Raw genomic sequence first — 27,636 nt, forward strand, 5'->3', positions numbered from 1 at the left:
ACAAGGTGTAAAAGAAGTGATGATGTGCAAATTACTAATTTATTTTTGCATCATACACAAATAACTGAGTAATATCAAATAAAGACTACTATTGGCTACATGTATGAATATGGTTTGGTCCTAATAGAATTAGTAGTTTGTAATCAATTTTCAATCCATAGACATTTGTTATAGTAAGATAGTACGGAAGAAATTGTTAAGCTGTAGGGGTACTTTTCATGTTTTGGTAGAGCTAATCGCTAAAGCAATATCATTCCGACCTATTCGTCTCAAAGCTGTCTTCAGTCCATCAACATTAACATTTGGGCAATTTTTATTATACCAGATATCGAGAAATTTCATTACTTGATCGAAAACTCTACTTTCTTGAGCTTTGATTGTATCAACATCGATAAATGGGCCTAATATAGCAGCCAGTTTTGTCCAATCGATGCCAATTCTATCTGCAATTTCGAAAAAGCAATTCCTTGGATCTATAGAGTTACGGCAATATTGCAAATAAATTAAGATGAAAAATGCTTAAACGAGAAATATTGCTAAATAGTACTTGTAATTAATATAAATAATGATTTGCCAATGTAAGAACTTTGCTATATATGTAGAATTTAAAATATAAGATATAATAAGTTTGCATTGCATGCATATAGAGTACAAGAAATGGCTGGAAATATAGAAATACAATCAAATAAAGCAGATATAGATCAGCCGGCTAATTTTGCACCGAATATTATATCTACGCTGATACATTACGAGATCAAGCAATCATTAAACTGTATCTTTGGGATATAGCTTTGTTTTTATCTATAGTAAAATATTTATACAAGTATAAATACTATATGTATTTTTATACTTAGTTCAGCTGCTTCTACAACAAATATTACATATTCCTTTCTTGTATTTAGTTGATAAAATATTGAATACATCATAGCAAGATGTTTATTTGATAAGTGTTACACTCACCATGTCTACTTGCCACTTTTTTCTTTTTACCGAAATTCCGATCACGTATTGATTCTGATTTATGCGATCCTTTACGTTTACCAAAGCGATTGATATCTGATGTTTCTGCAAAATAGTTAGAGACTACTTCCGTCATCTTGTCAGCTAAGATAATAATCATTATTTTGAGAGATTACGCAGTTAATTTGAAGAGTAAATGCCGTAATCGATACTGTTAGAAAATAGATACTATTAACAAGATCGCGAATTCATCACTAAAGCAAGTAAATGTTATACCTATTGGAACATGGTATAATTTACTTTTATTTACTTTATTGCTAATTTACTTGACAAATACACTGTTTAAATTGAGATGCATTTTAACTTCTTCATTAAGTAATATCTAGTCTATATCTTTACCCACCGTATGTATTTGTTAATCTTTCCTTTCTAAGAAGCATCCAGTCACGTGTAGGCTTCGATTTAAAAAACTTCTCACATAAAACACAACGAATAATATCTACACTATCCGCGAAATAACTATCCACTATTTCTGTCATCTTACTACATTCATTACATCTAACATAAAATCTACTTTGTGCTGATTTAAACTTTGGCATTCTTTCATTAATTGTCTCGTTTAGTTTATCTCTAATTATTATATGTGGTTGTATCTTACTAATCCAACTACCGATATTATTCTCAATCCGAGACGCAATTTCTTTCGGATATTTCTGATAGCAATAGAGTAAGCTAATACGAGATTCTTCTTTCTTAACAACAATCTGACATTGATAATCAGGTATGTAGTATTTAGCACATCGATAATAAACTTTTACTCTTGAGTTATTCCACACTTTTAAACAAGCCGATAAAAGGCAATAAAATATACCGTCAGGAATATACGGTATAACTTTTTCGTCGTATCCAATGTATAGCCAATCTGATACACGATAATCTGTTAGATCTAACGTACCAACAGATGAATTAAGTAGATAAGGTATAAAATATTGCTGGTGACATTCTTTGTTATCAAGACTATCATGTTGATCCTCAATTTTACAGATAATATTATAACTATCCATTAATTGTAACACGAAATCTTTCTCTTTCTTTTTCAATTCGAAATCTACTACAATATTATCAATGTACGCTTCAGATATTTTTCCAGTCTGATAAGCTTGATTATAAGATTCTCTTACATTAGTGGCCTTATATTCGCGTTTATCGAGTTTAATAATCGATCGAAATATATTGAGTAGCCAATCGAGATTAGTTACAATCATTTCTTCTACGCCTTTTTTACGACAATATACAATATCGCCTATATCATGTAAGTATAATAACATACTACGCAATTTCTCATCGTTTTCATATAACTCGCAATCTATAGCTAACTGCTTTACTTCTTCCAATGTCATAATATTATGAATTCTATTAATAATACGATTAAACTGTGTTGTTGATGCGGCTTGTCTGCTTATGTCATTAACTGATGTATGCAATATAGATGCCATAATATACCATCGAATCGGAATCGATTTTTTCATAAAAGGTAAACTAGACACGATTCGCTTTATTAATTCATGTAACTGTAACGTAGTCTGTCGACGTTGCTCGATAGCCGCTGAAGATTTATCATCGGGATCGCAATGAAATATGATGTCTGAAAAGCATATATTAGATTTATAGATAGGCATTGTTACAATAATAGAATTCTCAAACGCCTTAAATCTACGTTGACGCTCTTGACAATCTTGTATTTGATCGCCATGAGATGCTACTAAGATGACAACTGGTAAAGAATATTGTTGCAATTTACCATCAATTTCTACTTGGACAGTCTCATCGCCATCATGGCTACCAATAATCGATGTAAGCCATTCTTGCATAGCATATCGATAAGTCATATTAGTTGGGTTTCCTTCTCTATCAATAACAAAGTCATCGAAATCACGAGTAATATTAAAAACTAAAATATAGATACTATTTCCAGATAGAAACGGACGATGCGTAACATGATAGACAGCTTGACCTCCGAAATCGACTAATTTACCATATTGATTATCGTCATCTACTATTTCGCCTTTCATATCGATTATAGATCGCATAAAATCTTCGTACATTAAGATTTTGTGGATTTTTTGTGTTATTGAGACAGTAGATACAAGGGTATCGATAGCCATAGGTCGATTATCGCTAATTACCGACTTTATTTTATCAGTGCTAATAAATGTGTCTGTTTCTATCGTCTGTATTTGACGATCTACTTTACTAACTTGGATATCTGGGTTGATATTAGGTACAATATTCAGTTTTGTCTTGAATTTTTGTATAGCTGCTAACACTTTCCTATACAATACTATCTGGAAGTGATAAATCTTCTTGTCTAAGATATTATATACAATAAGATTAACATATCTGCCGGTGTCGTCGATAATCTCAGTTTGGCTTACGCTAATAATTATTCCTTGATTTGTAAATACGTTCATAATAGTCGTTTTACCCACACTTTCAGGACCGGCAAAGATAATTTTAGTAAAATCATTACGACATTGTCCATCTTGCAGCGCTTCATTATAAGCTTTAATGTATTCTTTATCATTGATAGCTAAATTAATATTAATTGATCAAATTATTAACCACAATAGGAATAGTTGTTAATATACAGGATCAATATCTATCAACGACTAGGTTATGAGCGTAAATTAATTAAATTAAACTTCGTTTACGTAGTAAATAATAGTTTTTAAAAATAAATCTATTCAAAGAAAATGGAAATTTAGCGATTTACAGTATTAATGAAATCAAATATTCAAGTTTGATCGCTGTATCATTAAGTAAACTATAGTTGCTATCAAGGTTGACAGTATTTTATGATAGATGAGAAGTAGAACAGCTCGTTAGTAATAAAAGTAGATAAAGATAATGCAGTATTTTCTTACCATCTGTATATGTGGAATTTTTACTTTTTAAATCCGTATTTGCGACTTTGAGGCTACCCTCTATTCATCAATTAATTATATATTAGTGAAGTCACATAAGTGATAGCTCGCAATTCAAATTCTTGAGTAAGTCGTAGAGTTCAGCATTTACCTTGTAGTATTTTCATGGCATAACTCGATAATAATGGATTCGACTGAGCTTGTAGTAACATAGCGTTAAGATTCTCTATTATTTTATTCTGTTTTTGATTACAGAGACTGGCTATTAATATTATCAAATGGTCTTGCGATAAATTTCTCTCTAGCCAAAATCGTAACATATTCGTAGCTAAAACCGAACTATGGCTTGCATAACGACATTGTTGCTCAAGATATTGGATATCATCATTAGAAATGCCCAAATGGATTGCCAAGTTTATCCACTTATCTCCAATACCGTTTGCAATAGTAGAATAACATACCTCTATAGCGTAAAATACAAGAATATTTGGAATGGCTATTACAGCTATATTAAATAGTTAAAGATTATGTGTTTTGTACATTGTAATCAATTACTGTTCATTATCACACTATTAGTCTTAACAAACAGTTAGTGTTAATCGTTGTCGTTAGATATTTGATTTTAGTACAAAAAATTTGCACGGGTGTAAACTCTAGTATTAATGTGTATATTTATAATAATTATTTAATGTCCCTTGATCCATTTTACTACCAATTACTAACCATTGAACTTTTCTATTGCGGCTTTTTCTTCATCGATATACTTATTGGTCGAATTATCTTCAATTTCTATATCATTTTGGTCAAGTCCTACTGTATAACATAATTGTAGCCTAAAATTATTTATTTGAATACATATCGGTAATTGTTTAGGATTATGAAATGTTAATCCTTGTATGGTTAAATTACCTTTACCATTTCAAACATTTTAAATGATACCGTTGTTGATATGTTGAAAATAATAGTACATTATTTCTTTATTATAACTTACTGACATATTAATTTACCAAAAGAATACTGATTAAAATATAATTTTAGATGTCTACTATATAACATACTTTCTGTTTATGGCATTAGATTGCATTAGTACAGGCTCTTTTTAGTCTTATAGCTTAATAAGAATGATCGACTAAACAGAGTTAAATCGCTATGCAGTGTAACGTTACATCGATATCTAATAAATAAACTGCTGCAACCTTGATCACTACTTTGCATTGAGTGTTGATCTTGATGTTCCTCGACTAGAAATAAAGAACAGAGTTAAGATTCTTATCAAAATTAGAGCAAACAGGTTATCAGTCCTGCTTGTAGGCAGAATTTTACCATCTAGTGCTACTTTCATGCTAATTTCGTTTAAAAAAATAAGTATTGTTACTTAGATAGCAGGTAAAATTTGCGTAAGTTATTTTCTTGTCAGAAACGATCTACGATTACGAAAATTTGTTGTATTTAAATGATGTGATGTATAAAGTACAGTAGTAATTTGTACTAAAACTAGGACAGAAAATTGTAGTAAAGATATTCTTCTTGATTTTACCAATGTTATCTTGTTTTGTTGTTAATTAATCATTATTTTATATATGCAAGAATATTCATTCAGTTTATATGAATACCGATTTCTAGGGTGTATTACTTTCTTAGAGTTTGTCATTTGAAAGAAAACTCTTTTATTGTGCTGAGTAGGTGATGGACTTTTAGCTCATTACTTCTCTTTTATGGGATATTCTGATGATAAACCCTTCAACGTTGAACTTGTTGTAATGTCGTCATGTCATAACACTAAACTTACGTACTATTTGAAATAAAATATAATGTCCAATGGCAAAAATGCTTCATCGACTAATGTATGCTTGATTTAATATCGCTTAAATAAGTTATTAAAATTTTCTAGTTGGGTCAGTAATGTTGATGTCTAATTCTGTTTACTAATAATTGGAAATACAAGTTTTAGTTTTGAACTACACATGAGAAAATTCATAAATAGTAATTGGACTGTACCAATCTGTTCATAAATTGTCCTTCAACACGATTAATATTTTGGGCAGAAGAAACATTAGGAAAATCATGAACTAATTTGCAAAATTCAAGTTGATTTAGCTTATAAATTAAGGCTGTAAAGGAGTCAAAGACTTGTTGTATGGAAGTATTACGATATAGAATATCATTCCTAATTGGGCTAAATGAATTATATAATATAGAACTGCTGTCTATTAAAATTGAATGAATGAAGGATGGCTCTCTTTTCAATCCAAATGCTATGCTTTAAAATCATTACTGTTTATTATGAGAACGTAAACTGTTTATGTTACACTCATTAATCATTAATTATAATATAATTGGAGTAGAACTAGGTATGGAGAGAAATATGAAGTTAATTGCTATCGATGACATTCATGCTACTACCGTATTCTAGCGACAGTAGTTGTTGATGGAAAGAAAGAACAAAAACATGAGTGTGGTATATTAGTGAGTTTGAATTTTCAGATCCGATTAAGGTTCAATTATTCGGTATGTTCCTTTTAACTTTAAAATGAGTGAAGTGGTCCAAGTAGATGCCGTATCTTAATAAAATTATTTCATAATTTTCATAATAAAGCAAGAATCAATAACCAGAAAATTCTATCGTCTCTCAGATTATAGCTAACTTGCCAATCAAAGTAATGAGTATAGCATTAGCCTTAACGATTAGTTTACTCAAACAAGCTATGTTTTATGTTATTATTATGAAATGAGATTTTCGTTCGTTGTATCGATACAGTTTCTATATTCTAAGGTAACTATAACTTTAACTTATTCTGTTTGACTATAGTAGCACAGGAATAAAATTTATAGTATGCACGTTAGTAGAAGAATTTATAGATGAAATAGTTGCCTGAATGCATTTCTTACAAGTTATCATTTGTTGTGCATTGTTTATCGGCAGTTATCTTATTTGCAAGAATGTTATCGTATTCGTTAGTATTTGTAATATGCCGTTAGCAAACCGTTAGCTTTGTTCAACTATATAACGGTACAGTTATAGCTATAAAAGTTTAGTTCAATACTCTAGCTTTACTCGACTCTTGTAGAAGATTTCTAGCAAATCTTCCTTGTTACAAAGTAGAAGAGTTTCGGAAAAGTAACGGTTATGCTAACATTTTAATGAAATTGTTGATGTAAATTAGGTATTTATTGGAACGTAAAAGGTGAAAATATATTGGATGAAAAATTGTTCGAGTAGTGCTGAAATCAAGAAATTACCTGGTGATCGTGTAGAACGATGGATGACTGTTGGATTGATTGTAAGTTGCTGATGAAGAATATTGGCTATTTTTGATGCGACAATCTCATCCCCTTTTTCTTCCAATAACAGTAAATTATTACATTTATCAATTTCTTTCGTGGAATAGAGGATTTGAGGGTGATTTTCTTCATAGAGATTGCGTAGACTATCGATGGATTTTCGATAGTATAAGATTGCTTGGAGATAATTAGACTGTCGGCGACAGACTGCGGCTAGTTTTTGATAACATTGCGCAGTCTGAGGATGATTCTCGCCTAATGTTACTAAATAAACTTGCAATGCCTTGTTATATAGAGATAGAGCATCATCGAGTTTTCTTTGCTTACAATAGGTAAATCCAATATTAATATACGTTGAAGCAATATTTGGATGATTTTCGCCAAATTCTGCTAGATAAATCTTTAATGATTTGTTGTACATTAATAGAGCGTCTTCACACTTGCCTTTTACCATATAGATAGCTCCAATATTGTTGTAGGTTGCAGCAATGCTTGGATGATTATCACCAAGTTGTGCTAGTTCAATTTGCAATGCATTGTTAAGCATTAATAGAGCGTCATTATGCTTTTTTTGATGATCATAGACAGCTGCAATGTTGTTATATGTAGTAGCAATAGTCGGATGATTCTCACCAAGTTGTTGTAGTTGAATCTTAAGTGATTTGTTATGCATTAATAGAGCGTCATCATAATTTTTTTGGCTATCATAAACCAATCCAATTTTGTTATACGTTGAAGCAACTTTAGGATGATTATCACCTAATTGTGCTAGTTCGATCTTGAGCGATTTGTTATACAGTGATAGAGCATCCTCATATTTGCCTTGATTATAATAAACAAGTCCCATGTTACCGTAGATGAAAGCAAGACTCGGATGATTTTCACCCTGTTTTGGTAGTTTAATTTTCAGTGATTCTTTCAATATAGATAGAGCGTCATCGTACTTACTTTGCTTATTGTAGACTAGTGCAATGTTGTTATATGTTACAGCAACATTGAGATGATTTTCACCAAGCTGTGCTAGTTCTATCTTCAGTGATTTGTTATGCATTAATAAAGCATCGTTGTACTTGCCTTGTTCGTAATACACTTGTCCAATATTGCTATATGTAATGGCAATTTTGGGATGATTTTCACCAAATTGGACTATTTCAATGTTTAATGATTTGTTATACATTAATACAGCGTCATTATATTTGCCCTGATGGTTGTAGATATTCGCAATTTTCTTATAGGTTGTAGCAACATAACGATGATTTTCACCAAGTTGTATTAATGTAATCTTGAGTGATTTGTTTAATATTGCTAGAGCGTCATTATACTTGCCTTGATTCGTATAAACTTGTCCAATCTTGTCATATGCTTTAGCAATATTTGGATGATTCTCACCAAAATGCTTTAGTCGAATCCCGAGCGATGTGTTATACATTGCGAGAGCGTTATCGTACTTGCCTTGATCAATATAGACATCTCCAATGTTGCAATAGGTTATAGCAGTGTGCGGATGGTTGTCATCAAGCTGAACTATTTGAATTTTTAATGCTTTATGATGCATTGATAAAGCGTCCTCATACTTGCCTTGATTACTATAAACAAGTCCAATACTGCTATACATTACGGCAGTATTTGGATGTCTGTCACCAAATTTTGCTATTTGAATCTTCAATGATTTGTTATACATTGATAGTGCTGCATCATACTTGCCTTGATGATTATAAACTGCTCCAATGTTGCTATATGTTGTAGCAATAGCTGGATTATTGTCACCCAGCTGTGCTCGATCAATCTCCAATGATTTGTTATACATTAATAGAGCGTCATCATATTTGTCTTGCCTACTATAGACTTGTGCAATGTTGTAGTATGCTAAAGCCATTTTTGGATGATGATCACCAAGTTGTTCTAATCGAATCTTCATTGATTTTTTATACATTGATAGAGCCTCATCATACTTACTTTGTTCATAATAGATATCTCCAATGGAGTTATACGAGTAAGCGACATTGATATCTTGACTCCCTAAACAATTTAATTTCATTTCAAGTGACTTATTAAATTCGGTTAAAGCTCCTTCGAAATCACCTTGCAATCGTTTAATGAAGCCCTGATGATCTAAACACTTTGAAATTTTCTCTTCATTTTGTAGTTGCTTGGCTATTTTCTCTGCTTTCCTGCTCCATTCATCGATTTTTATTAATTCATGCAGATGTTCATAACATTTAGCTATATTAAGATAAATATCACATTCAAGATGACGAAGACTATGATCGTTACTCTCGGATATCAATTGAATTTCGGTTGCAGCTTCCATGAAATAAGATAGCGCTTGTTTATAATTGCCTTCTTTTCGACATTTCACACCCTTTTGGTTTATGGATTTGGCTTCGTTCAGGACATTCACACTAGTCGACGTACTCGCCATATTTCAGTTTATAGCAGGACCGAAAGCATTTACTCTGATAAAATAGACAATAACACTCTACCAGAAACAAATTTTAATTGTAATAGCAGTACGAAAGATCAGTACAATCGCTTGTTTAAAGTTATTCAACTGTCAATATACCGTATATCGACATCAACGTAATTACCGCAATAAAGTCTAGGTAGCATTTTATTCTAGAGTTTGTATATATAGTATTTTACATACATATAAAGATAAATGGAATTACACTACAACTTGACAACGAAATAGCCATCAATCTCTGAATTCTGTATCCTTCAATTAATCAGTAATTTTTATGATATGAAAATTACCTTCTGTAGTAATTGCAATAAGAGAAATAGAAAATAAAATTTTCCTTTACTATAGTAATTTAAATTACAAATACTGTATGATGTTATTTTCTAAGCGGGGATAATGGTGCTTTTGGTGAGATCTTTGTAAAGATTGTATATTTACTGCGGTATATCATCAAAGAAAGACCAAGAATAATTAAGACTGTTGGATAAATATTATATAGTCTTTGTTGTACAGTAATCGTTATTGTGGAAAATGGATGCAAGATTATAAAAGTGAGGGCGACGTAATAGAGTCAGATTGCTATAATACTGTTGACTATTCACATTCTCAGTTAATATCAAAAATCACTCAACCGTCTTAGTAAGAAAGGGATACTTTATTGTAGTTTATAATGGCCAAACTCCCTCCCAGAAAAATTCCCGGCTTTTATACCCTCGATAGCAGATTATACCATAGAGGGCCTGCAGAATCTACAGTAAGTCTTCCTAATGCTTGCAAGCCTTGATCATGCAGGTTCTTCCTTATAGTCCTAATATAGCTATTATATGTCATAGATACTGCACAAATCGTAGTAGCACCTTCTAAATGTTATTACAAGCAGTGGTATAATTCTGCAAGTCTAACCATAAAGGTTCTCCCTTATGTTCCTAAAATAGCTATTCTGTTTGCTGTGTTACAGTTGCTGCACTAATCTTAGCATTTTTAAAATGTGAGTTAAACTGACAGTTCAAGCAGAGGTATAAGTCTGTTTATACAGGCTGGATGTACTAGTATATGTAAAATTCGGTAGTTATGGTTGAGCAACATGTAAGCTATCGTAAGATAATGAAAGAATATCAGAACTGCTAAGATTATAGAAATCAATTCGACACATACTATAACAGTCGATGAAATGGAAAATGATTGATTTTAAGATATTGCGAAAGTTGTTGGCTTTATAGATAACTAAGTATGACAAAGTACATTAACATCTAGTGCCTGGCAATTGTAAGTAATAGTTAAGAATGAATCACAAATTGCTCATGTTCTAAAATACGCTAGTAATGCAATACAATCTCAATACACTATACTTGTTTATTAAAGTAAACCACATAATTTTCATGCATCTGTTGGAATCATACCATTCTACGAATCTTTTCTTATCTAATCATAAATGTTGCCACATCCGTCTACATGTTGCATTTATTTACCTTTAGTACTCGCTTTGCAATATATTTCACAGACCCTAAATGTAATACTAACTTAGTTGAATCAATTTTAGGGTATTTTTGTACTGATCAAAGTATTGAGAGATTTACCTACCCTGAGAAACATCATCAAACTTGTTGATGGCCTTAAAAAAACGTTATGGAACAATTGACAGTGTTGTAATTTAGATTAAGATTGTTTACTCTATTTATTAGTTAGTATCGATCAACGATTACAGACTCTCTAGTATTAGAAGATTCCATGATTACAACCTTTATGAAAGAATCGAAGAAATTGTCTGTTAAATTGAAAATTCCGAGAGACCTCCTATCTGATCATTTAACCACATCATAAAAATTAAATTATTATGATAGCCCATTAACTCATGATACGTATGTACTGTAAGTGTAAGTCAGAAATTAAGATAATGATGGAAGTAAATTAATATTTTATTATTTTATGTATTAATAGTACCGTAGTGGTTTTACTAATATTAAAAATGTTGATTAGGGAAAAGAAATCGTACAAATGTGCTGATTAATATTCCATCAAGAAATAACTTCATCGAAGAAATGTCTTCAGAATTGATTTTGATAATTACCGTATTTGACATTTCTCTATAGATGACACTCTTTTATTTTATAAGTACCAGGATGATGCACGATGCTTTACTAATTTGAAACTTCTCGTCATTTGTCAAAGATGCGTGCTCGTTTCAAGATTGCTGTGCTCTAGCTTAATTTTTATGACTGTCAATCATCGATGTTAATTATCCTTACATAGCTGCCCAAATGTTATATTAACTGGTTTTCTATCCTGGTCGATTACAACAATATCAATGGTATGAATGATATTAAATAGTGTAATAACATATAAATAATATTTCCAAATAGGAATAGACAATGTGATCCATGATATAGTAGATGCTATTGACTTCCAGTGTTAGTTCAGTTTTCATAGCAGCTATCATCAACACTTATAATCTTGCTGTTTAGACTCTGTCTGATTTTGCATAAAACTTTCATAAATTACGATTGTATGATTCAATTTCGGTGTTCAATCTTCAGGTGGATCGATATTATTACTAATTAGGGTCTTTCAGTAGAAGAATTTCTAAAAATATGTAAGATCTCGCTTACTTCACTTCACTTCAATTTGATCAGTTTGCTAGAATTTGCAAAACACCATCTTATCTCACAACAAGAATAGCCGAAGTTGTTTACGTCCTTTTCCAGTTCTTTTAACTTTCAGAACTAATAACCTGATTACCACCAAAGCAACGTCAGTTTCTTCGAACAGACAGATGGTTTCGTCCTCATTTTTGTTTAGTAAATGGCCTACCTACGCTAATTTGATTTTTAAACTATTCTGTCGCTTTAAACGCGTTTCGTGTTATCATATTTGGAAGTCAATTTTTGCCACGTTCAAAATATTGAAGTGATCAGATTTACCAACTTCTTAATATCTTTCACAAAGTATAATGTCAGTTTCACCAGAGGCGTGCTTAATCTCTATACATGCACTCATAATAGATGTTGTATCAGCTATTTCATGATTAGCAACAACGATTTGGTGAAATCATTGCAGCATTTGACTAGCAGTAATAATTCATTTTAAGCTAATAAATATTCTTTATCATTGATAATTAATGTTACAAAACACAGGTAAAGTTATTAAACAGGAACACTATAACGAATATCATGATATTATCTAGACAAACATTTTATACGTATTTACTAGTAGCTTGCAGTACTCCGAGTATGTAGCAATTCTTAAGTAATTTTTTGGTTAGTAATGTTAGTACAAAATTAATTATTACATATTGAGCAGTAAATATTGATAATTACTTATGCAGGATTAGTAACCTCTACATAATATTTAGACTGTATTAAGAAATTAGTATCTGTATTATTAACTATTCTATCAAACCATGTATTCCGGTATGATGTTAATATCATATAGATGTTGTGCAATCACATATTACACTCAATGGTTGATATAGAAATTACTAATGAAAAATTATGTTACTAAATTACTGTTGATGGTATTAAAATAGGGTATAAAAGTCGCGAAAATGTGCAAATGACTTTTAAGTTTTTGATTAACCACAGACACAATTAATAATAGGTACTGTAATCAATTTTTGTTAAAAAATATAACAATTGTAGTGAAAAATGCTTTATAATATAGTAATATGTACCAATTCTAAGTAGAACTAATAGCCAAAACAATATCATTTCGACCTATTCGTTCTAAAGCTGCCTTAAGTTGATCAACATTAACATTTGGAAAATTTCTGTCATACCAAGTATCCAAAAATTTCATAGCTCGGTCGAAAATTCTATTATCTTGTTCTTTGATAACATCAACATCAATAGATCGATCTAATCTTGCAGCTAATCTCGTCCAATCGAGACCGATTCTATTTGCAATTTGGAAGAAGTGATACTTGGAGTCTGTAGCATTACATTAACATTGTAAATAAATTACAATGAAAATAATGAAGCAAGGATATAGTTAAGTGAAACTTGTAATGATTTTAAAGTTATGATTTGTCAATACAAGAGCTTTGTTATATTTATCGATTACGAACTAGTAAATTTAGAATTGAACTGATGTACATTAAACACAAAAAATAGCCGGAAGCATGTGCAGACTGGTTGGCTAATGTTGCTACTGTTTTTGTTAAAGATGAAAATATTAAATAACTTGTACTTTCTAATTTATTTCGATAGTTAAATTCATCTTAATGAAGTTCTAACTTTGTTTTTGTCTACTTTAAGATATAAACACGGGCACATCTATATCAGCTAGACGTTTATTACATATATCTTACACTCACCTTTTCTACTTGCCATTCTTTTCTTTTTATCAGCATTTCGATCATGTGTCAATTCTGATTTACACGATCCTTTACGTTTTCCAAAGCGATTGATATCTGGTCTTTCTGCGAAATAATTATAGGACAGTTTTGTTACCTTGTCAGCTACGACAATTATTATTATTTAAAGAGATTACGCAGTTAATTTGAAGAGTAAATGCCGTAATCGATACTGTTAGAAAATAGATACTATTAACAAGATCGCGAATTCATCACTAAAGCAAGTAAATGTTATACTTATTGGAACATGGTATAATTTACTTTTATTTACTTTATTGCTAATTTACTTGACAAATACACTATTTAAATTGAGATGCATTTTAGCTTCTTCATCAAGTAATATCTAGTCTATATCTTTACCCACCGTATGTATTTGTTAATCTTTCCTTTCTAAGAAGCATCCAGTCACGTGTAGGCTTCGATTTAAAAAATTTCTCACATAAAACACAACGAATAATATCTACACTATCCGCGAAATAACTATCCACTATTTCTGTCATCTTACTACATTCATTACATCTAACATAAAATCTGCTTTGTGCTGATTTAAACTTTGGCATTCTTTCATTAATTGTCTCGTTTAGTTTATCTCTAATTATTATATGTGGTTGTATCTTACTAATCCAACTACCGATATTATTCTCAATCCTAGACGCAATTTCTTTCGGATATTTCTGATAGCAATAGAGTAAGCTAATACGAGATTCTTCTTTCTTAACAACAATCTGACATTGATAATCAGGTATGTAGTATTTAGCACATCGATAATAAACTTTTACTCTTGAGTTATTCCACACTTTTAAACAAGCCGATAAAAGGCAATAAAATATACCGTCAGGAATATACGGTATAACTTTTTCGTCGTATCCAATGTATAGCCAATCTGATACACGATAATCTGTTAGATCTAACGTACCAACAGATGAATTAAGTAGATAAGGTATAAAATATTGCTGGTGACATTCTTTGTTATCAAGACTATCATGTTGATCCTCAATTTTACAGATAATATTATAACTATCCATTAATTGTAACACGAAATCTTTCTCTTTCTTTTTCAATTCGAAATCTACTACAATATTATCAATGTACGCTTCAGATATTTTTCCAGTCTGATAAGCTTGATTATAAGATTCTCTTACATTAGCACTCTTATATTCGCGTTTATCGAGTTTAATAATCGATCGAAATATATTGAGTAGCCAATCGAGATTAGTTACAATCATTTCTTCTACGCCTTTTTTACGACAATATACAATATCGCCTATATCATGTAAGTATAATAACATACTACGCAATTTCTCATCGTTTTCATATAACTCGCAATCTATAGCTAACTGCTTTACTTCTTCCAATGTCATAATATTATGAATTCTATTAATAATACGATTAAACTGTGTTGTTGATGCGGCTTGTCTGCTTATGTCATTAACTGATGTATGCAATATAGATGCCATAATATACCATCGAATCGGAATCGATTTTTTCATAAAAGGTAAACTAGACACGATTCGCTTTATTAATTCATGTAACTGTAACGTAGTCTGTCGACGTTGCTCGATAGCCGCTGAAGATTTATCATCGGGATCGCAATGAAATATGATGTCTGAAAAGCATATATTAGATTTATAGATAGGCATTGTTGCAATAATAGAATTCTCAAACGTCTTAAATCTACGTTGACGCTCTTGACAATCTTGTATTCGATCGCCATGAGATGCTACTAAGATGACAACTGGTAAAGAATATTGTTGCAATTTACCATCAATTTCTACTTGGACAGTCTCATCGCCATCATGGCTACCAATAATCGATGTAAGCCATTCTTGCATAGCATATCGATAAGTCATATTAGTTGGGTTTCCTTCTCTATCAATAACAAAGTCATCGAAATCACGAGTAATATTAAAAACTAAAATATAGATACTATTTCCAGATAGAAATGGACGATGCGTAACATGATAGACAGCTTGACCTCCGAAATCGACTAATTTACCATATTGATTATCGTCATCTACTATTTCGCCTTTCATATCGATTATAGATCGCATAAAATCTTCGTACATTAAGATTTTGTGGATTTTTTGTGTTATTGAGACAGTAGATACAAGAGTATCGATAGCCATAGGTCGATTATCGCTAATTACCGACTTTATTTTATCAGTGCTAATAAATGTGTCTGTTTCTATCGTCTGTATTTGACGATCTACTTTACTAACTTGGATATCTGGGTTGATATTAGGTACAATATTCAGTTTTGTCTTGAATTTTTGTATAGCTGCTAACACTTTCCTATACAATACTATCTGAAAGTGATAAATCTTCTTGTCTAAGATATTGTATACAATAAGATTAACATATCTTCCGGTGTCGTCGATAATCTCAGTTTGGCTTACGCTAATAATTATTCCTTGATTTGTAAATACGTTCATAATAGTCGTTTTACCCACACTTTCAGGACCGGCAAAGATAATTTTAGTAAAATCATTACGACATTGTCCATCTTGCAGCGCTTCATTATAAGCTTTAATGTATTCTTTATCATTGATAGCTAAATTAATATTAATTGATCAAATTATTAACCACGATAGAAATATTTCCCAAAGTATAGTATTATTATGACCTATAAACCGTAAATAGTAATAAAAGTAGAGAGAGAGAGTGTAGTTAAAATTTCCTCACCTTCAGTATATGTGGAATTTTCACTTTTCAAATCCGTGTTTTCAATCTTGAGACTACCATCTATTTAATAATTAATTAGTGAATGTAAATAAAATCTTGCGACTCACATCATTCAATAAATTAATTAATGCAGCATTTACCCTGTAAAATTTTCATCACATAACTCGATAATAATGGATTCGATTGGGCTTTCAGTAAGATATCGTTAAGATTCTTTGTTATTTTGTATAGTTTTAGATTAAAGAGGCTGGTTATTAATATTACCAAGTGGTTTTGGGATAGATTTTTCTTAAGCCAAAAATGCAGTATTTTGATGGCTAAAACCGAACTAGGACTTGGATGATGACATTGCTCGATATATTGGATATCATCATTAGAAATGCCTAAATCGATTGATAAGTTTATCCACTTGTCTCCAATTTCGTTCGCAATAGTCGAATAACATTTCTCTATAGTGGAAGTTACAACATAATCCAAAATGGGTATTACGGTAATGTTAAATAGTATATGTGATATAAATATATTTATTTACGGATTGAGTTTGTGTAGATCAGTAGTCGATTACTACATATTATGAATGCTATTAATTTTCACAAATGTTTACTGTTAATTATTATCATTAGACTTTGGTATTAATTTACAGTATTATAAATGTTACTGATAATGCCTTTCGATCAATTTTACTATTAATTACTAACCGTTAAAAATTTCTATTGCCTCTTTTTCTTTGTTGATATCCACATTAGTCGAGTTATCTCCAGCTTTCTTGTCATTTTGTTCAAATTCTACTGTAATACATATTTGAAATTTTAAGCAAATTACTCCAACATATATATATTTCAGACTATGAAATACGAACATATGCATGGTTGTTTTACTTGTGTATCATTTCGAACATATAAATGATAGCTGACGACTTGAAAATAGTAATATTGCTGTTATATCATTACTATAACTCACTACTATACATTTATCAAGATGGTATTGACTTGAATTTTATTTCAAGATCATCCATTTTTACTGGCAAGAATTATTTTAAGTCTTATATTTTGGTATGAATGATTTAATAAACAGAGCTACATCATTATATTTTACAACGTTACATCGATATTCAATATATTGTATAGACTACCATAACCTTGATTATTACTTTGCCTCGAGTGCTGTCCTTGGTATTTCAAATCTAGAGATAAAGATAAAGTATTATATCATAGTTCGAGCAACATATTAGAATAGTCTGACAGTTCTATTTCCAGACAAGATTTCTACTGATATTGTGCTACATTAACGTTCATTTTTTTGAATAACAAGTATTGTTAGCCAACTAGCTGGTAATATTTGATGTAAGTTATTTTCTGTGTCGGGTATGGTCTAAATTACTTGGATTTGTTTCGTTTAAGTGATATGGTGTATAACTTAATAATAAAAAATACATTGGAGAAGAAAATTGTATTATAGATATTTTCCTAGTCTTTGCCCATGCTATTCTTATCTTGAATAATAATTATTTAAAACATGAACAGTTACAGTTACAGATGGAATCATACTGACTCATTTTGTGTAAATGTCGATTTCTGCAACGTGATATTGCTTTAGTGTTTGTAGTATTGGAATGAAATCTCTTTATTATATTGAGTAAAGGGTGGAGTTCTAACAAAATTATTTCTTCTGTATGCAACAGTCTAAAAATAGTAGAATTTATTGCAATGTAATGATATTATGATACAAAAAATTGTATGGCTACTTGGAGTTAAACATAACGTTCATTGGCGAAAATATTCCACTAACTTATGTGTGTTGGATTTATTGCTGGTTAAATGAGCTATTTTAATTTATTAGTTGATCAGTAATATTGATGTCTAGTTACAAAAGAATAATTAGAAGATACAAGTTCTAATTTTAAATTACCAATAAGAAAATGAACGTACATTATTTGTACTAGACGAAGTTTTATTGGAAATATTTTCCCCCTTTATACTATTGACTTATAGGTCAGAAAGAAATCTACAGTATGCAAGAACACAAACCAATTTGCAATATTAAAATTGTTTGGCTCGTAAATTGTTGATGTAGGGCGGCATTAACTTGTTGTATGGAAATATTACAAAGTATGTAGCATAATTCCTAATTGTATTATGAAAAGTATAACAGGAATTGTTCTGTATAAAAATTGAATAAATGAATGATAGTTCTCTTGTTAACCCAAATATTATACTTGCCTGGATTAATCTATTTAAAAAAATTGATTTCTTGTGTTGTACTCATGAGTCGCTAATTTAGCATGAGATTATTTGTGACCTATTCTAATAACTATAGTAACGGCTGCTGACAGAAGGCAAGTATATGAACGTAGCCTCTTAATTAGTTGGAATTATCGATTCTACTTATTGCTTAATCATTTGTCGTATTTCTATTTACTTCCGTATAGGTAGCTTTGGTCCAAGACCATATCGCGTTTTGATAAACTGATTTCAATACTTTTATAATGCTGCAACAATCAGTAATAAAATATTTCTATCGTTACTCTGTTTTTACTATTAATTAGCCAATCGATTTAATGTGATATAAATAAAGCATTAAGTTTTATCGACTTGTCTACTCGAAGAAACTATGCTTAAAAATTATACTAGTACTTTAAATAAAATTATTGAAATGGATTGATTATTCGTTTAATTTTGATGCATTAACAAGATTGAGCAAATAAGTTGGCTAGAACGATTATTCTACTAGTGAATTGAATTTTAATGATGCGTAAACTTACTATGGCGCTGTGTGTTATCTTTTATTCCCGTTTGACTTTCTTGGCTATTTTCTTTATCTGGTGAAAATAGAAGGTGAATATGTATTAAATAGATGATAAATGGCTAGATTAGAGCTTAAAATCTAGTAATCACCTGGTGATGTTGTGGAATCATGAACTACTGTTTGATTGACTACATGTTCTTGTAAGGGCTGATGAATAACTTTGGCTGTTTCTGATGTAACAGTTCCTTTCTCATTTTCGTGTAGTTGATTATTACATTCAGCAATTTGTTTGGCAACATGGAGGATTTGAGGGTGATTTTCTTCATAGACGTTGTGTAGGGAATCGATGGACTTTCGATAGAGTGAAATTGCTTGATGATAATTAGACTGTCGATGATCAACTTGAGCTAGTTTTTCATAGCATTTGGCTGTATGAAGATGATTCTCACCTAGTGTTGCCAAAAGGACTTGCAATGACTTGCTATACATAAATCGAGCATCATCGTATTTGCTTTGTTCAATATAGAGACTTCCAATGTTGATATATATTAAAGCAGTAGTTGGGTGATTGTTACCAAATTTTGTTAGATAAATCTTTAGTGATTTTTTTAACATTGATAGAGCATCTGTATGCTTATGTTGACTCTCATAGATTGCTGCAATGTTGTTATATGTTACTGCAATATTTGGATGATTGTCATTAGATTGCGTTAATTGAATCTTCAGTGATTTGTTATATAGTAATAGAGCATCTTCAGACTTTCCTTGGCGATAATAAGCAGTGGCAATGTTGGCATATGTTGAAGCAATGCTTGGATGATTGTCGCCAAGTCGTGCTAATTCAATCTTGAGTGTTTTGTTATACATTAATAGAGCATCATTATATTTGCCTTGGTATTGATAGACAGTTCCAATGCTGCCATACGTATTAGCAAGATCGGGACGATTACTATCATGTTGTGCTAGTTGAATCTTGAGTGATTTGTTCAGCATTGATAGAGCATCATTATACTTGCCTTGACCACTATAAATATCTCCAATTCTTTTATATGTAAAAGCAATACGAGGATGATTGCCACCAAGTTGTGATAATTGAATCTTGAGGGATTTGTTCAACATTGATAGAGCATCATCGTATTTGCTTTGCTTAGCATAGACACTTGCGATATTGCTACATGATATAGCAATGTCGGGATGATCATCACCAAGTTGTGCTAGTTTAATCTTGAGTGATTTGTTAAACATTAATAAAGCGTCATTATGCTTGCCTTGTTTATAATAGATACTTGCAATATTGGAATAGATTGCAGCATTTGAATGATTGCCATTAGGGTGTGCTACTGCAATCTGTAGTGATTTGTCGAACATTAAAAGAGCATCATCGAATTTGCCTTGCTGATAGTAGACACTTCCAATATTGCAATAGGTATTAGCAATTTCTGGATGATTGTCATCGCCTTGCATTAATTTAATCTTCAATGATTTCTTGTACATTGACAGGGCATCATTATGTTTGCCTTGATGCAGATAAACAACTCCAATGCTATTATACCTATTAGCAACATCAGGATGATTTTCACCAAGTTGTTCTATTTTAATCTTCAGCGATGCGTAATACATTGATAGAGCGTTATTATACTTGCCTTGATGACTGTAAGTATCGCCAAAGTTGCGGTATGTTAGAGCAAGACTTGGATGATTGTCACCAAGATGTACTAGTTGAATCTTTAGAGATTTATTAAGCATTGATAAAGCCTCATCGTGCTTGCTTTGAAGATTATAGGTTCTTGCAATGCTATCGTATGTTTGAGCAATATTTAGATGATCGTCACCAAATATTACTAATTGCATCTTTAACGATTTGTTAAACATTGATAGAGCCTCATCATGCTTTCTTTGATCATTATAGACATCTCCAATTGCACGATAGGACTTACTTATAATGCTATGTTCATTTCCGAAGCATTTTAGTCTCATTTTAAGTGCTTTATTAATATCAATCAAAGCTCCACTGTAATCGCCTTGTATCCGTTTAATAAGCCCCTGATTATTTAAACATGTTGAAATTTTCACTTCATCTTGTAGTTGCTTAGCTAATTCCTCTGCTTTTCTGTTCCATTTATCGGCTTTTACCAATTCATGTTGATGTAAATAACAATAAGTTATGTTGAGATAAATACTACATTCAAGTTGCTGATAATCATTATCACTACTCTTGGATATCCATTGAATTTTAGTTACAGCTTCTATGAAATAGGATAGCGCTTGTTCATAGTTTTCTTCATCTCGAGATTTCTCACCATTTTGATTCATGGATTTGATTTCGTCGAGGACAGTTGAATTAGTAGATAAACTAGTCATACTTCAGTCTATAGCAAGATTAAAAGCGTATAGCTTGATGAAATAGACAGCGATGCACTACTGAAGAGATTATACTTTTGATAGCTGCTCAAATGATAGAGTTCACATGCATTGCATCGCATGCAGGTTTAAAAGAAAATAACATAACGTACTGTAATAAGAGAATAGGAATGAATGTTTTCTTTCACGATGGTCTCATTTGAACTACAAATAATGTTTAAATTTGTTATTATCCAAGTGGGGAATAATTATAACATTATTGGCGATTATGCATTCATCATATCATCAAGAATTACCAAGAATAATTAACGTTGTTGAAGAAATATTGTATATTCTCTGTTGTGCAGTAATCATTATCGGGGAAAATTGGTGCAAGACTATAGAAACGAGAGCGGCATAATTAAGTCAGATCGCTAAAATAAAGTAGAAAAAGTAGAAAGTGTGTAACGTTATACGGTTATTGAAAACAAGATAGGAATTATTCGATAGAGTAAGATTGCTTGGTGATAATTAGACTGTCGGCGATAGACTGCGGCTAGTTTTTGATGACATTGCTTAATATAAGGATGATTCTCACCTAATATTGCTAAATAAACTTGCAATGCCTAGTATTAGATGGAAAGAGGATCATTGAATTTTCTGTGTCTGTAACAAGTTAATCCACTATTGACATACGTTCCAGCAATATTTGGATGATTGTTGCCAAATGCTGCTTGATAAATCTTGAATGATTTGTTATACATTGATACAGTAGAGTGTCTTTACACTTGCCTTTTTTTCTGATAGATAGTTGCAATATTGTTGTATATTATAGCAATAATTGGATGGTTGTCACCAAGTTGCACTATTTCTAGCTGTAATGATTTGTTATGCATTGATAGATCGTCATCACTTATGTAGCAATTTATTCTATCTTTAAACGTTCAATTCTTCTTTTTGATATCATTCATCACTCCTTGTCTTATACCGAACATCAAATCCATCGGTTGCTTGAACATAAAGTACTTCTTAGAAATTCTGTAAAATGATGTAACATGTGCAGGCAAATTTGTTCAATACCAGCACATTATCATTGCTATAGAAGCAAGTCTAACAAGAGCAAAAGAGACAAACACAAATTCATAATTATAAATAGATTATCTTATGTATGTTTTATTAACTAATTTGTTAATACACGGGCTTCTGTAAAACAGGTACACATTTAAAATTTTTATATTTAGCAACAAAATTTACTTCGTTATCAAGTCAAGGCCAAACTCTTTATCATAGAGACATATGTAAACAATTGGTCGAGCTATCATAGAATAGATGTATTATTATATTTATACTCAATACGTACTATGTAATAAAGAAAGTATGAATATTAGCCTGTTTACTTTTAAGCGTGGACAACCGTGCATAATCATTTTAAGAAATGAGCTTAACAACAGCAGGATGATAGCTTTCCATTCTGACTTGGGAAGTATTGGATAAAATAGACTAAGCTGAAAACATGGAATATAAATGATACAATATGAATGAACACTTTGTTGAAGACCATCGTAGATATTGATACAGTAGTTAATATCATTACAGACACAAGGTTAATGATAAGGCATTGCTAATTAATTTATATAAAATTAAAAAGTTGACATTTATCAGAACTTTCCCTGACCGCTCAAGGTATTTCGCAGCAGTATTCGAAATAGAACCATAATGACTGCTATGAGCGTAAATAATGATACAATACTGCTAGTATTATATTTACAGCATGATATGGTAGCAGACACAAAAAAATAGAGTGTTACTATAGCGTACTCAATGTCTATTCTGGTCAATAATTGTGCTGACGATAAGTTTACAAATCGGTAAGCGGAGATTGCATGGAATACACAAAGACGTAATAGCATCTGCAGTCTCTTCCCGTACTGTCTATGCAATCGATTACAGAACCAGCTAATTCTTTATATATAATTTTAAAACCAAAATAGTATCTTTTTTCCTATGACTTGCTACATCATTCCGTGCTGGGGTACAGTATTATATCACTCGATGATAATTTAGTAAAGATACACCGATAGCTAGCTATCTCGAATGTAGAATTTGATGCCGGAATACAATAAACAATTTTATGTACAATACAATTATTATTATTGTTATGAGTTGTAAGCTGCTGCTACATAATCTTACTGTAATAAATGATATCTACAGCATCAACTGTTGAAGACGACAATCAGAACATTTATTCTGATGTGAGAAATTTAAGTTATCGTTATCTATTTACATTTTTAATGTATAATGTTATCATGATGGGTTTTAAGGACGCGTTTCATGTCTTCTTGTATGCAAAGCCAAGTGATCTGATCTTGAAAAGCGTCTATCGCAACTTAAGCATTTATACGGCTTTTCCCCTGGTAAACAAAAGTATTATTTACTTATTAATATTACAATACAGTAATGACATCCTATACGGCATAAAAAATGCAAATATCTCCAAAATGTAATTGTATTAAAGGTGAAATTTTTTACCTGTATGCCGTCTACGATGTCGTGTCAGTTCATCAGATCGGGCAAATCGCCATTCACATCCCTCCCATTTACATACATATGGTTTTTCGCCAGTATGAGTTCTTCGATGAGCTTTTAGATGGGAACTTTTCGTATAGGCTTTAGCACAGCCTTTAAAATCACATATATGAACTCGTGGTTTCCTCGACGGTTCGATAATTCTGTAATCATAGTTATATCATCATTTAATTGCACACATTAGCAGTCAAAGGTTGTCATCAATTATAAACTATTTATTGACATTACTTTGATCGTGATTTGACATTAGATTTACTGGGTTTGGAATCACTTTTAGCACTAATGATTAAAGAAACAAGTAAATAGTTTAGCAATATGCATATACAAGCAAACAGATTGATCAAGAGTAAGATAGATACGATTAATGGCACAGATTAAATATAAAATCTTTCAAAATATTTGCTAGTACTTTACCCTGTAGGCCTAGCTAGACTAGCCAAGTTCATACCAGTATTATCTATCGGAAAGCTTACGTTCGCGGGCATTGCTTTAATGGAATTTACATCTAAGTTGGCTAGATCGCTCTATATTAATTTAAAGGTGAAAAAAAAAACAAGTTTCCATGACGATTGATAAAGATATTTAGTAAGCATACACTAGAATAATGGCGTCTTTGCAATGTTGTTAAATAACGATGCAATATACGCATTTGTTGTATCAACGGCTTACATTTTGGCCTTCCAAATGTCTAACGGTAAAACTATTTTCATGCTGCTGGATGACGGTAGCGTTTATTTCCCCTTTAACATTGGTTTTAATTTCTTTTTTAACTTTATTGGGAGTTGTGATTGAGTTATGTAACAAACTCATTCTTACTCTTTCGCTTGGATTACTAATTGCAGCAGAGATGTTTTCTTCGCCTTTAATACCTACTAACTGTAAAAACAATGATATTACATTAAAAACAACTAAGCTAGGGTTTTAGATCGACTCGTGGTTAGAGCCCGATTCAGATTCTGATTCTTACGATTGAAAACTGGATTAATTATGCGTGTTTACCAAAATTGCCTGTAACTATAGGTAATATCTTGCTAAGGCATCATTAAATGTAATTTGAATCTTAACAATTTTTACATTATCAATATGTTGTGGCTGATGCGAGAGGTTTATTGTAAGCAGATTCTAATAACGACAAAGAGTTTCCGATTCTTCCATTAAAGGATACTTGGCTGTGTCAATTAATGCTACTACTATAAAATGAATAAACTGCAGCATAGGTAAATTCTTGCCGTGACAGGATTTAACGAGAGTAAATTTTTAATTTTTCACTTTAACGACCGAATGCAAAGTACAGCTTATGCGACGGTTGAACAGTCTAATTTTAAGCCGATTCAATTAACTAAGTCTCTCAATTTCTACTAAAGGATACAAACAAAGAAACTACATTATCTACACTTTCTACAAGTTGAAACTTAGGGAAGTTATCGAAAATCAACATTCTTGCCAATTCACTATTAACTGCTGCAAATCTTTAAATTTTTGTAACAAATATTCACAATAACGGTTATGACTATGAATGAAGAGATTTAATATACGAGTATACTGATAGAATTTACCTGCTTAGAATTATTTTTTCCTCTATAAGTGAAAATAAACAAATAGAAAGTAAGACTTTAACAATTCATTAATAGCATCATTAAATAGGCCATATTGCACAGTCATATCATTTTCAATATTTTTAAAGAAAAAGCGACACCTTACGTCCATCTCATTCTAAAATCTTGAATATTACAACATTTAAGCTCAATGGTGACGCTACTAATCATCAGAAATTATCCTTATAGTATTTTTGCCATTCTCTACTTGCACGTGGATGGAACTGCGATGAAGAATATGGGGCACGAGATCATTTGGTGACAAGACTATCAACAGATTCATTAACTAGTCACTGTCTAGGATAGCAGTATGTATTGCTAGATCGATTATCCAATCTGGCTAAACAAAGGTGATAAAACTTTAACAACCGACATTGAAAAGGAATGTATTTGTTGGCAAAGGGGCTTACAACAAAATTGGTGTAACCAATAATAAAACCCCAGGTTGAATTCTTGATATCATCTAATCACATAATGAAAAATACAACAGCTACTTTGATTAATCTTATCTTGTCAGAGAACATTTGCTGAATGTTACTGTTCATCAAGGGCCATTCAAGTACTTTTAAGGCTGGGCATTCTATTATTTTAGCATTTACTGTAATACTAGATAAAGGGAGCAGGTATAATTTGAGACAAGTTAATCAGACAGCGTTATCAATTCTATGAGTTGCATTTTTATGAACAATTTAATTACGCTTAAAATTAGTAGTATAGTGTAGACAGGTACTATCCGATATACAGTAGTTTAGAAACGCAATAGCATTAACATCAACTGTAAGAAAGATAGTTATCGATACTCGTGGCAGCTAGTCATCATAGCAGACCCATTTTATTTCGAGTAATGTATGCAATGGCTATTCAATTCTATGAAGGTAGTTAATATTTGCTAATCGAATTCATTACACAATACATGATTGAACGGAAATTTCCAAATTCAATAATCCAATGTTGATATGATTTACAAGTTCATATTGATGCTACTGTGTAGCAAGGGTGTCGATGACTAACAATAACGGTCGGAATGACTGAAAGCTTGCAAAATCAGCAAGTCGAAAAAGAAACGCTTACAAGAGATAGTAGGTAATCAATCTGATATCATGAAGCGAGATATTGATTGTATTCTTACGAGCCACACTTGTCATCAAGCTCATTGCAATATTACGGAATAAGGCATTATAAAACGGATGAAAGGAAAATATTGGGGAGTATCTTGTTCTATCCTTAGATTCAAATATAATTCTATTGACAACTATTCCCAACAGTTTGGAATTGATGTAAGATCCCTTTTAACTATGCCTAGCATCAATTTGATAATTGCTTATCAGGCAATTTTCAAAGGCAGGCCATCTACTGATGATTATAATTAATCATGTTTAGAATGGATTAGGAGAGCAGTAAAAGGTGGATGATATTTTCAACCCTATCGATTCTTTTACCCCTATGTTTTCAACTAATCATTCACTTTATGAAGGGAAAGAACATAGACAAGTACGCGTTGAAAGATTCAAGTAGCAACGATTTTATAGTCATTATAATGCTTTCATTTCGATTTATAACATTCAGTAATTACATGGCGTAACCCAATTCTGGTCATGTCTAAAACATACTAGAAATATGCTCCAATTGATATCTTTGGAGAGAAAGTCTTTATCATATAGTTATAGGGTGAGAAACAATGTAGGATGGTTAATTCAATAATATCAGAAAAAT

The 27,636-nt window shown here is 31.4% G+C and overlaps 5 protein-coding genes across 5 annotated transcripts; all 5 read right to left on the reverse strand.

Annotated features, from left to right (window-relative positions):
• Positions 1-216: 216 nt before the first annotated feature.
• TRIADDRAFT_61711 (uncharacterized protein) lies at positions 217-1,096 on the reverse strand (the record flags this gene model as incomplete). The annotated part of the gene is made up of 2 exons (XM_002117674.1): positions 217-473; positions 961-1,096. The coding sequence occupies 2 exons, from the start codon at positions 1,094-1,096 to the stop codon at positions 217-219; spliced, it is 393 nt and encodes a 130-aa protein (XP_002117710.1).
• A 259-nt stretch (positions 1,097-1,355) lies between these two features.
• Positions 1,356-5,226, reverse strand: TRIADDRAFT_61712 (uncharacterized protein; the record flags this gene model as incomplete). The annotated part of the gene is made up of 6 exons (XM_002117675.1): positions 1,356-3,550; positions 3,885-3,944; positions 4,036-4,123; positions 4,346-4,389; positions 4,608-4,717; positions 5,093-5,226. The coding sequence occupies 6 exons, from the start codon at positions 5,224-5,226 to the stop codon at positions 1,356-1,358; spliced, it is 2,631 nt and encodes an 876-aa protein (XP_002117711.1).
• Positions 5,227-7,044: 1,818 nt separating this feature from the next.
• On the reverse strand, positions 7,045-9,588 carry TRIADDRAFT_61713 (uncharacterized protein; the record flags this gene model as incomplete). The annotated part of the gene is made up of 1 exon (XM_002117676.1): positions 7,045-9,588. One exon carries the CDS (start codon positions 9,586-9,588, stop codon positions 7,045-7,047), a length of 2,544 nt encoding a protein of 847 aa, XP_002117712.1.
• A 3,711-nt stretch (positions 9,589-13,299) lies between these two features.
• On the reverse strand, positions 13,300-21,763 carry TRIADDRAFT_61714 (uncharacterized protein; the record flags this gene model as incomplete). The annotated part of the gene is made up of 8 exons (XM_002117677.1): positions 13,300-13,550; positions 13,937-14,080; positions 14,340-16,526; positions 16,658-16,717; positions 17,356-17,445; positions 17,796-17,840; positions 19,419-19,475; positions 19,552-21,763. 8 exons carry the CDS (start codon positions 21,761-21,763, stop codon positions 13,300-13,302), a joined length of 5,046 nt encoding a protein of 1,681 aa, XP_002117713.1.
• A 2,295-nt stretch (positions 21,764-24,058) lies between these two features.
• On the reverse strand, positions 24,059-24,461 carry TRIADDRAFT_32907 (uncharacterized protein; the record flags this gene model as incomplete). Its single annotated transcript, XM_002117678.1, has 2 exons — positions 24,059-24,153; positions 24,272-24,461. Coding segments are annotated over 2 exons (285 nt in total), but the record flags the coding sequence as incomplete, so codon positions are not given.
• Positions 24,462-27,636: the final 3,175 nt, after the last annotated feature.

This window comes from Trichoplax adhaerens, genomic scaffold (assembly GCF_000150275.1).
Source record: "Trichoplax adhaerens TRIADscaffold_27 genomic scaffold, whole genome shotgun sequence".
In the NCBI taxonomy this organism is placed as follows: Eukaryota; Metazoa; Placozoa; class Uniplacotomia; order Trichoplacea; family Trichoplacidae; genus Trichoplax; species Trichoplax adhaerens.